Raw genomic sequence first — 12566 nt, forward strand, 5'->3', positions numbered from 1 at the left:
TTTCATCTTGTGTTCTCCATCGTCTGATACTTTGTTGACCTTCGTCTAGTTGACCATTAAGCTTCATCTGATGTCTGTGTGGACTTCATTTGGTACTTAACCAATCTTTGTCTTGTTCTTGATTTAGCCTTGTTTGATGCTTGTTTTGGCCTTTCGTTTGATACTTTAAGACTTCAACTGGTACTACGCCTTGTCTTGTATTTGTTGTATTTTTTGTTTGGCTTTTGATCATTATCATCTGATACAACTCACCCAGGCTTCGTTTGGTTTGACCATAGTATGTGTAATAACACGTACTTCATTTTTCAGTTTTGTCTATTCTTATATTTATCTGAAACACTAACACACATGTTAGAAATATGAATATGTATTATAGTTGTCATGTTCAAAACCTTGTTGGGAATTTCTTCATCTGACTTAACAACCTGGACGAAATATGGTGTCTACATTGAGGATATACTTGATGAATTACATGGTGTTAACATATTTTCCAAAATAGATCTTAAAAGTGAGTATCACCAAATAAGAATCAAGGAAGGTTATGAGTGGAAAACCACTTTTAAGACTAAGTTTGGTCTAGATGAATGGTTGGTCATGCGTTTTGGCTTGACTAATGCCCCAAGTACATTCATAAGGCTTATGACATCTTAAGAGAGTGCACATGTAGGTTTGTTGTAGTTTATTTTGATGACATCTTAATTTATAATAGGAGTCTAAATGATCACTTAGGACATCTTAGACAAGTTCTTTTACTTCTTAGGAAAAATCAATTATTTGCAAATGTAGATAAGTGTACTTTTTGTGTGGACCATGTAGTCTTTTTAGGTTTCATAGTTAGCAAAAATAGGGTTCATGTTGATCCTGAGAAAATCAAAGTCATCGAAGAATGGACAAAGCCTAGGAATGTTGGAGATATTAGGAGCTTTCATGGGCTAGCAAGTTTTTATAGAAAATTTGCTCCTAATTTCTCCACCATAGGCTCACCCCTTAATAAACTTGTGAAAAAAGATAAACCATTTCAATGGGGTGATAAACAGGATCAAGCTTCCCAAACCCTAAAGGATAAGCTCACCCATGCTCATATACTAGCTCTTCTTGACTTTTCAAAAACTTTAGACTAGAATGTGATGCATTTAACATTGGAATAGGTTCTGTATGTAGACACCTGTAGACCCCTAAAATTGTCCGGGTCGGAAATAAAGCTTGAAGACTCTCGAAGACTGAAGGAAGATCAGCCAGAAGGACTTCCAGAAGGCCCAAGGAGGGTTCTCTATAGGTTTAGAGGTCTTAGGATAGCTAAAATAAGAAAAGTGGGAGGAATGAAGCCCAATACGGCCTCCCAGAGGTTCAGTACGGCCGTATTGAACATTTTGAACTTCAATACGGCCGCACTGAACTCAATACGGCCGTATTGAAGTTTCTGGACTTCAATACGGCTGCATTGAATTCAATACGGCTGCACTGAACTTCAATACGGCCGCACTGAACTTCAATACGGCCGTATTGAGGTTTTTTGAACTTCAATACGGCCGTATTGAGGTTTTTTGAACTTCAATACGGCCGTATTGAATTCAATACGGCCGTATTAGTTAAAAATTTCAATGTTGACCGTATTGACCCACATAAACCGTATTGAGCCTCTTCCCTATAAATATGACGTCAATGGGACGTCATTTTACACTTTCACACACAGTTTTAACCCTCTTCTTGAGTATTCTGGGTTTTTTTGAGCAGTGCTCTGCCTAGAAATCACTCGGAGAGTTGATCCGACGAAGTTCTTGAGTCACGAGCCATTTGCTTGAGTCTCGAACCTAGTCGAAGGGAAATCCTCCGGATTTCCATAGTTAAAATTTTATAGGAGGGAGCGAGCGGTCTTGTAGAGGGAGGGAACGCCAAAACGCTTCCCAATTTCTGTCAAGATATATAAGAAAGCACGCTTCAAAGGTTTATCTCTTTAAAGTCCCTTCTTTTACCGCTTTCTGTGTGTACATATTTAAACTGTCATCATGTAGATAGTTAATTTATAATTGCTTAGAATAAATAGGGGTAATTTAGTAATTTTGCACTATTATTTTTAAATAATCTGTCATAGGGAACCCGAAAGGGGCGCTGTGGGGTGCTAACACCTTCCCCACGCGTAACCGACTCCCTTACCCGACTCTGGTTGTCATGGCCGAAGTCGATTTTTGAATCGATTGCCTTAAACTTCTTTTTCCAATGTTTTGAGTAAAACATTGGTGGCGACTCCACGAACCCTTCCTTTTTATAAAAACCGTTAATCCATGGAGGGTCCCGCTTGGGATTAATATGGATTGGTGAGCCTTTTAATAAAATTGCTCGTTTGACAAGGTCTCAGTTTGAGAATAAGTCATTCTAGCAATCCATATTTTTAAACAAATAAAAGAGTCCAACCATCCTTCGCAAATGCCGAAAGCCCGTTTCGGGCCGGTGGCGACAACACCCAATTTCGTTCGGACCCGTAAAATAATGAGATGGACTTCTATCATGAAAATAAGGAGTTCCCAAAGCATGGGGATGACACCATATGACAACAAGGGAGCTTGAAGCCCGAACAAGTTTGTTTTAGTAGCTCAGAACGAGCTGTTCCAAAACCAAAACAAGCCGTTCCCAAGTTGAAACGGGTCATTCCTAAATTGGAACGGGTTGTTCCAAGCTACTAAAAGACCCCAAAACCCTAATTGAGAACGGGTCAAAAATGGTCATTCCAATGCAGTTCGTTATGAGTCACGTTCAAATCTGGAACGGGCCGTTCTACCATTAAAACGGGCCATTCCAAGTTCAAATTTAGCTCATAACTGAATAACCTAGAACGGGTCGTTGTGATCCAGAATGGGCCATTTTGGTCAGATCTAATGTCTATAAATATAGGCTCAGGCACTGCTCTCAGGGTTGGAAAAATTGTCTCAAAACATCACTTAGCTCGAAAAATCCTTCTCTACTCTTTTTTTCCTGTATTTCTTAAGATCTTGTGAGACATACTATAGTGTGTGATAAATCATAATTTGATATGTATCTTTTCCTTCAATTTAGCTATTTTACATTCCATCTATGGTTAATTATAGGATTTAGATAGATATGTGTGTTGTTGGGCCAAATTGGAAAGTTGGGAATTATTATTCTAAATTCTCGCTGTTTTTGGGCTGATGAACATGTCTCGGTTTTCAGGGCATAACTTGGGCTGTGGTGATCCACATGGTGCAAACTCGGTGGCCCTAGAAAGCTAAGACAAAGACCTAAATATTTGCAGAAGGCGCCGTCGGCCAATTCGATCATCTAGAAGGTCTAATTCGGTGGAAAAAAAACTCGGTGCGGAAAAGAATATGGAATCCAACTCATCCCACCAACTCTCCCATTTCGTTTTGTCTAAGCTTTTTCCATTATTTTATATTTCTTATGTGTTATATGAAGGCTATAAATAGGCCTTCACTCTCCCATTGTAAGACATCCCTGAATACACCTTCAAATAAGTTACTCTTGGGTGTTCTTCTTCCTCCCTTCTCTTTGTTTTCTTTGAGTTTATTTTCTCTGTTGTAGTTGTAGTTTATGTTTTATTGTCCTTTCCTTTTGTATGCATTTTAATTCTGTTCTTTGCCTCCTCCATGGAAGGCTAGATTGTAGTACTCTTTAACTTGATTTAATGCATTTTCATTTTCCTTGCATTTTCATTTCTAGTTCAAATTTAATGGAAGGCTAAAACCATTGGGTTGGCTTCTTGTTATGGATTGTAATCTCTGTTTGAGGTTGGGTATGTTTGTGTGTCTCTGTTCTACTTTGTTCTTCTTCATTCAACCTCTATATTAGTATGTCCATGCTTAATGGGCTATGCTTAATGACACAGTTGCTTAATCTGTGAAGAGGTTGATGTTGTATACGTTTTCTTAATTCGTGTAGGGAAATCTTGAGTTAATCTTCGCTTAGTTGGTTAACTCGGATGGAACAAGGATTAAGTAGTTAATAGAGCAATCTTATTGTAAATCAAGGATAAGAGAGTTACAATCCGAACAAGGAGCCAATCTATTTTACTTATTGTGTTATCTGTATTTTATTGTGTTATAAACTTAAAATTTAAACAACCAAAATTCCCCCCCCCCCCCACTTCGTGTGTTTAAGCCTTTGACAGAGAAAAATGGTCCTTGAGAGACGACCTAGGACAACTTCCTAGTACTACATTTAATTGTTTTTATTTGACCGGATACGACTTCGATCAAATTTGGCGCCGTTGCCGGGGATCATCAGTTTCTGTAAAAGGCTGTGCGTTTTTGTATTTGTTTTTGTGGTGTTTTGTTGTGTGTTTTGTGTTTTATGTTTTAGAGTCTTTGTCAATTTTTGTGTGTTTTGTTTTAGTGTATTAATGTGAATGTGAATAGTGCAGAATATTAGAATTCATTTTTGATTTTGACAGCTAGATTTATCATTTTGCCTCAATTCTTTTGTGGTAGTAGCTAATGATTTTAGGATAATATTGGTGCATTAGTTTTGTTGTTTTCTAAGTTTTCATAAAAATCCCCCTTTGTTCACTATTACTATAGTGGTGCATGTAGTGTATGACTAGGAACAGTCCACACACTTTGCATCCATTTGATCCTGAAATAGATAGAACATACCATAGATTAGTTAGAGAGCATATAGTCTCACCTGAGAGTGATACCCATAGTGTGAGTGTAGCATCTGAAGTTGACTCAACTGAAAACATGGCTGACCAACCTGGACCTCGAGAGAGAACACTTAGGGAAATGGCTGCACCTGATTTTACTTATGAGAGTTTATGCATTCAATACCCTGAGGAAGATGTTCCTTTTGTGCTTAAAACTGGACTAATCCATTTGCTGCCTAAGTTTCATGGTCGTGCAGGTGAAGACCCACGTAAGCATCTCAAGGAGTTCCACATTGTTTGTTCCACCATGAGGCCACCTAATGTCCCTGAAGATCACATCTATCTGAAAGCATTCCCTTTTTCATTAGAGGATCTTGCTAAGGACTGGTTGTACTATCTGGCTCCTGGTTCAATAACAGGCTGGGATGACTTGAAGAGAGTATTCCTCGAAAAATTCTTCCCTGCATCCAGGGCCACTGCAATCCGGAAGGATATATCTGGAATTAGACAACTCATTGGGGAGAGCTTATATGAGTACTGGGAAAGATTCAAGAGGTTGTGTGCTAGCTGCCCTCACCATCAAATTTCTGAGCAGCTATTATTACAGTATTTCTATGAGGGGTTGAACATGATGGATAGAAGCATGATTGATGCAGCTAGTGGAGGAGCCTTAGGAGATATGACACCTGCTTCTGCTAGAGGGTTGATTGAAAAAATGGCGTCTAACTCACAACAATTCAATATGAGGAGTGATTCCATAGTTGTGAGGGGTGTGCATGATATGGTAGCCCCAGATTCCACTGAACACAAAAAGTTGGAGAGTAAGATTGATGCTCTCACCACCTTGGTCTCACAACTGGCTACAAATCAAAAGTCAGGTCCACCACCAGCAAAGGTATGTGGAATTTGCACTTCAATTAATCATCCAACTGATGCTTGTCCCTCCTTGCAAGACTCTTCTATAGGTCCTGATGCCCCACAAGCCTATGCTGCAAATATCTACAATAACAGACCAACACAGCAACAACAACAGCAAAGTTATGACCTCTCCAGCAATAGGTACAATCCAGGTTGGAGAAATCATCCTAATCTCAGATGGTCTAACCAGCAGCAGCAACAACAACAACCATCACCTCCCTTCCAAAACAATGCTGGTCCTAGCAGATATGTGCCTCCTCCTATCCTACAGCAGCAACAGAGACAACATGAAGCTCCTGCACCACCAGCTCCTCAACCATCTACTTCTGAACCTACATTGGAGGAGTTAGTGAGGCAGATGACTCTTCAAAACATGCAGTTCCAACAAGAGACCAGAGCTTCCATTCAAAGTTTGACAAACCAAATGGGGCAGATGGCCACTCAACTCAATCAAGCACAGTCCCAAAATTCAGACAAGCTACCTTCACAAACTGTGCAAAATCCGAAGAATGTAAGTGCCATCACCTTGAGGTCTGGCAAACAAATTGACATCCCAACACCACCTACAGTTGTTGTACCTCCACCTGAGCCTTCACTTGAGAAAGAGAGCCATGCAGGTAGTAGTAAAAATTTTCATGCAGGTGGACCTTCTTCTAGTGCATGCACTGATAATCTATATCAAGCTCCTGTTCCTCTTCCATTTCCGCCAAAATCAATTCCAAGCAAAAAGATGGAAGAGATGGATAAAGAAATATTGGAGACCTTCAGGAAGGTGGAGGTGAACATACCTTTGCTGGATGCCATCAAGCAAATTCCCAGATATGCTAAGTTTCTGAAGGAGTTGTGCACTCATAAGAGGAAGCTAAAGGGCAATGAGCGAATCAGCATGGGCAGGAATGTCTCAGCACTCATAGGTAAATCTGTTCCACACATTCCTGAGAAGTGTAAGGATCCAGGTACATTTTGTGTACCTTGCATTATTGGTAACAATAAGTTTGAAAATGCCATGCTTGATTTAGGTGCTTCAATTAATGTCATGCCTCTGTCTATTTTCAATTCTTTGTCTCTTGGTACTTTTCAACCTACGGGTGTGGTCATCCAATTGGCCAATAGGAGTGTTGCCCACCCTACAGGTTTAATAGAGGATGTCTTAGTTCGGGTTGGTGAACTAATTTTTCCTGCTGATTTTTATGTGCTTGATATGGAAGATGAATTTTCCCATGGTTCTGCCCCAATCATTTTAGGTAGACCATTTTTAAAAACAGCCCGGACTAAGATTGATGTTTATGCTGGCACCTTGTCTATGGAATTTGGTGATATTGCTGTTCATTTTAATATATTGGATGCCATGAAATTTCCTTCTGAAGCTCATTCTGTTTTTCGTGCTGAATTGATTGATGATCTAGTTGATGAGCACTTTTATGGTTTAGATTCTCCTCATGCTAAGAAGCATTCATTTTCATCTGATTGGTATAACTATCTTCCATGTATTGAGTCTGAATCTGAATGTCAATCTGAATATCAATCTGAATGTGATTATGAGGCATCTGAACTTGATACTTTGGGTGTTGTACCTCTTGGTCTTGATTTTATACAGTCAGAATGCACTAACCATGTTGCAGGAAGTACGAAAGAATCTGACTTGCAGGTTGAGGTACAGGTTATGGAACCCCTTTTCCCTTCTTTGGTTTCTTCTAATGATCAACTAGCACCCACACCAGAATTGAAGCCTCTTCCAGAGAACCTCAAGTATGCTTACTTGGAAGATAATGAGAAGTTGCCAGTGATAATTTCCACCTCCCTTGATGTTGTTCAAGAGGAGAAATTGTTGCAGGTTCTAAAAAGGCATAAGAAAGCAATTGGTTGGACCCTGGAAGACATTCCTGGCATTAGCCCATCCACATGCATGCACAGGATATTACTGGAGGATGGAGCTAAACCAGTGAGACAGCCCCAGAGGCGACTCAACCCTATCATTTTGGATGTAGTGAAGAAGGAGGTGACCAAGCTTCTTCAAGCTGGGATCATTTATCCTATATCAGATAGTCAGTGGGTGAGTCCAGTCCAGGTAGTCCCCAAGAAGACAGGCCTCACTGTTGTTAAGAATGAGAAGGATGAGCTCATACCCACTAGAGTCCAAAATAGTTGGAGGGTCTGTATTGACTACCGGAGGCTAAACCAAGCAACCAGGAAGGATCATTTTCCTTTGCCTTTCATTGATCAAATGCTTGAGCGTCTGGCAGGTAAATCTCATTACTGTTTCCTTGATGGGTTCTCTGGTTATTTTCAGATTCATATTGCTCCCAAGGATCAGGAGAAGACCACATTCACCTGCACTTTTGGCACTTTTGCTTATAGAAGGATGCCTTTTGGCCTATGCAATGCCCCTGGCACATTCCAGCGGTGCATGCTCAGTATTTTTAGTGATTTTTTAGAAAATTGCATAGAGGTGTTTATGGATGATTTTACTGTTTATGGATCCTCTTTTGATGCATGTTTGGATAGTTTGGATAGAGTTCTGAATAGATGCATTGAGACTAACCTTGTTCTTAATTTTGAGAAATGTCATTTCATGGTTGAGCAGGGTATAGTTTTAGGGCATATTATTTCTAGTAAGGGCATAGAAGTAGATCCTGCAAAAGTTTCTGTTATTTCACAGTTGCCTTACCCCTCTTGCGTGCGAGAGGTTCGATCTTTTCTTGGCCATGCAGGTTTCTATAGGCGATTTGTCAAAGAATTCAGCAAGAAGGCCCTTCCACTATCCAATCTACTACAAAAAGATGTTGATTTTGTTTTTGATGACAGGTGTAAGCAGGCTTTTGACTGCCTCAAGGAAGCACTCACCACCACTCCAATCATTCAGGCACCTGATTGGACAGTCCCATTTGAGCTGATGTGTGATGCATCTAATTATGCATTGGGGGCTGTCCTGGCACAAAGAGTTGACAAGTTGCCCAGAGTGATATATTATGCTTCCCGGACTTTGGACGCTGCTCAAGCAAACTACACTACCACAGAGAAAGAGCTTCTGGCCATTGTTTTTGCTCTTGATAAATTTAGATCTTATTTGCTTGGTTCTCGTGTTATTGTTTATACTGACCATGCAGCTCTGAAGTACCTGTTGAAAAAGGCTGACTCAAAGCCTAGGCTGATCAGATGGATGCTCTGGCTTCAAGAGTTTGACTTGGACATCCGTGACAGGAGCGGAGCACAAAACATGGTGGCAGACCATCTCAGCAGGATTGAGAGAGCTGAGAATAGTGCTGAAATCTTACCCATCCAGGATAATTTTCCTGATGAAAATTTGTTAACTATTTCTTCTATTTCTTCTTCTACCACCCCTTGGTTTGCAAACATTGTTAATTTTTTAGTTGCTTCTGTTTTTCCTCCCTTAGCATCACGAGCTCAAATTGATAAAATTAAGAGTGATGCTAAGCATTATATTTGGGATGACCCCTATTTGTGGAAGTTGTGTAGTGACCAGGTCATTAGGAGATGCATACCAGATCATGAGATTGATTCGGTCCTGCAATTTTGTCACTCTTCTGCACCAGGTGGCCATCTAGGCATTCAGAGGACAGCTCGCAAGGTGCTTGATTGTGGTTTTTACTGGCCCACCATCTTCAGGGATGCGTGGAAGATTTGCAGCACTTGTGAGCAGTGTCAGAGAGCAGGAGGAGCCCTTTCTTTGAGACAGCAGATGCCTCAGCAACCCATGTTATTCTGTGAGGTGTTTGATGTCTGGGGTATAGATTTCATGGGTCCTTTTCCTGTCTCTTATGGTTTTTCATATATTCTCCTAGCTGTTGATTATGTTTCAAAATGGGTGGAAGCCAAAGCCACCAGAACTAATGATGCTCGGGTTGTTGTGGATTTTGTCAGATCTAACATATTTTGCAGGTTTGGAGTACCCAGAGCTATTGTTAGTGATCAGGGCACCCATTTTTGTAACAGATCCATGCAGGCTTTGCTCAAGAAGTATGGGGTAGTGCACAGAATTTCTACACCCTACCACCCCCAAACTAATGGGCAAGCTGAGATTTCAAATAGGGAGATCAAGAGGATCTTAGAGAAGATTGTGCAACCCAATAGGAAAGATTGGAGTAACAGGTTGGATGAAGCTCTCTGGGCACATAGGACTGCTTACAAAGCACCTATAGGGATGTCTCCTTATCGGGTTGTCTTTGGCAAAGCATGTCATCTTCCTGTAGAGATCGAGCATCGAGCCTACTGGGCTGTGAAGACCTGTAACTTCTCTATTGATCAGGCTGGAGAGGAAAGAAAGTTGCAACTGAGTGAGCTTGATGAGATCCGCCTTGAAGCCTATGAGAACTCTAAGTTCTACAAGGAGAAAACCAAGAAGTTCCATGACAGCTTGATAGCTCGGAAAGACTTCGTGGTTGGCCAGAAAGTTCTCTTGTACAATTCTCGGCTCAGACTCATGGGTGGTAAGTTACGTTCTAAGTGGATTGGACCTTTTGTCGTTACTAATGTTTATCCTTATGGTACAGTTGAAATCAAAAGTGAATCCACAGATAAGAGCTTTAAAGTTAATGGGCACCGTTTGAAGCCATTCCTCAGCAATCCATCTTTGTTGGATGTTGTTGTAGAGGAGACATCTCTACTCGACCCCGCTACTCTTCCACCATGACTTAGGGAGTTTTCTTTCCCCCTCTCCTTCTTTACTTTTATTGCACTTGTCCAGATTTATTAATTGTTCTGATTGCTCTGATCTTCTGTTTGAGCCACATTGGGACAATGTGTGATTTAAGTGTGGGGGGGGAACTATTTTGGTTATATGCTTTTAGGGTTTATTTGTTATTTTAGGTTTGTGTTTTGTGCAGTTTTGCATGTTTTTCTTTGATTTCTGGATATTGATAGTGTGTAGACACTTACTTCATTCTTGGATAGGAGCTTCTTGATACAATATGGTTTGAAATCCCTGTTTTTCTCTGCTTGGAAAGATGATTTTAAGGTTTGAGAGGTTGTTTTAATTGTGACAGATATACCCTGTGTGAGGATTTGAGCCACTATCTATCCTTTTTTGTGTGTTATGCCTCTTGATTGCTTGCACAGTTGCCTTGTCTTGACTCTGTCTGATACTTCTTGATTCACATGCATGTTTGGATATGATTAAGGCATTTTGATTCCCATAAGCCTCTAGCCAAATAAGCCTACCTTGAATTAACTCCTCTGATAACCCCTACTGAGCCTATTTCCCCTTCTTTGTTCGAAGCTCATTACAAGCCTTAAGCGAAAAACCATGATTATCTTAACCTTAGGGAGTTTTGGAGCTTTGGAATTGTTTTGGGAATAAGTTCTTGAATAAGTGTGGGGGTGTGCGTGTGTGTCATTGGATGATGTATTTTGGCTAGTTGATCCTTTATGTTGTACACTTTACTCATTACAAATTTCGTGGTTACTGTTCACTATGTACTGTTCATACTCAAAAAAAAAAAAAAAAAAAAAAAAGAAGTTGTTTGAGGCAAGAGAAAGAGGATTCATCATCATAAAAGTCATTAGAAATTTTTGGGTTTATTTCTTGTGCGTATTCTTGACTTATTCCCCATTGCTCCTCTATTTCCTCTGGTTTGCAGTTACTTATCCCATAAATTATCCTCTACCTTGTCCTTAGCCTCATTACAACCCTAAAAAGACCTTTTGATCCTTATGTGCATGTTTATTGGGTGTTGATTTTAGAGGCTTGCTAAGTCTATCTGTTGCTTGTTTTTCATGAGTGCTTTGAGAGTATACAGTTGCCTAGACACTTGAGAGATACAGTGATATAGTGCATCTTGTGAGGCTCTGTTACTTTTGATTCACCTCTTGAGCTAATTAATTGTCTTGCCATGTCTTGAAATGCTTGGATGATTTCCATAAGTGTCTAGTTTCTCTGACTCTTTTTGTGTTGGATGTTGTCTACTCCTTTTCTTTTCCCAGGAGTCATTGAGAATTGTGTAAATCTGTTTGTTTTCTTGTGTGTATTGTTGTCTCTGTTTCTTCCTGTGTCATCACTTTCTTTGATATCTTTGGAATTGTTCTTTGCTTTGCTTTCTTGATTTTGCCCAGGAGTGCAAAAAGCTAAGTGTGGGGGTATTTGATAAATCATAATTTGATATGTATCTTTTCCTTCAATTTAGCTATTTTACATTCCATCTATGGTTAATTATAGGATTTAGATAGATATGTGTGTTGTTGGGCCAAATTGGAAAGTTGGGAATTATTATTCTAAATTCTCGCTGTTTTTGGGCTGATGAACATGTCTCGGTTTTCAGGGCATAACTTGGGCTGTGGTGATCCACATGGTGCAAACTCGGTGGCCCTAGAAAGCTAAGACAAAGACCTAAATATTTGCAGAAGGCGCCGTCGGCCAATTCGATCATCTAGAAGGTCTAATTCGGTGGAAAAAAAACTCGGTGCGGAAAAGAATATGGAATCCAACTCATCCCACCAACTCTCCCATTTCGTTTTGTCTAAGCTTTTTCCATTATTTTATATTTCTTATGTGTTATATGAAGGCTATAAATAGGCCTTCACTCTCCCATTGTAAGACATCCCTGAATACACCTTCAAATAAGTTACTCTTGGGTGTTCTTCTTCCTCCCTTCTCTTTGTTTTCTTTGAGTTTATTTTCTCTGTTGTAGTTGTAGTTTATGTTTTATTGTCCTTTCCTTTTGTATGCATTTTAATTCTGTTCTTTGCCTCCTCCATGGAAGGCTAGATTGTAGTACTCTTTAACTTGATTTAATGCATTTTCATTTTCCTTGCATTTTCATTTTCCTTGCATTTTCATTTCTAGTTCAAATTTAATGGAAGGCTAAAACCATTGGGTTGGCTTCTTGTTATGGATTGTAATCTCTGTTTGAGGTTGGGTATGTTTGTGTGTCTCTGTTCTACTTTGTTCTTCTTCATTCAACCTCTATATTAGTATGTCCATGCTTAATGGGCTATGCTTAATGACACAGTTGCTTAATCTGTGAAGAGGTTGATGTTGTATACGTTTTCTTAATTCGTGTAGGGAAATCTTGAGTTA

General features: G+C 39.8%; 1 protein-coding gene and 1 non-coding gene across 2 annotated transcripts; one reads left to right on the forward strand and one right to left on the reverse strand.

Moving 5' to 3' along the window:
- The first annotated feature begins 3005 nt into the window (after positions 1–3005).
- Positions 3006–12133, forward strand: LOC145954234 (uncharacterized). The gene has a single exon (XM_083068118.1). It carries the CDS (start codon positions 4566–4568, stop codon positions 10182–10184), a length of 5619 nt encoding a protein of 1872 aa, XP_082924244.1. The 5' UTR covers positions 3006–4565; the 3' UTR covers positions 10185–12133.
- LOC145955387 (small nucleolar RNA R71) lies at positions 5096–5200 on the reverse strand. Its single transcript, XR_014432000.1, has one exon. It is a non-coding gene; the product is annotated as a small nucleolar RNA R71 (small nucleolar RNA).
- Positions 12134–12566: the final 433 nt, after the last annotated feature.

Source organism: Cajanus cajan, chromosome 2 (assembly GCF_000230855.2).
Source record: "Cajanus cajan strain Asha chromosome 2, NIPB_CcT2T_4, whole genome shotgun sequence".
Lineage (NCBI taxonomy): Eukaryota > Viridiplantae > Streptophyta > Magnoliopsida > Fabales > Fabaceae > Cajanus > Cajanus cajan.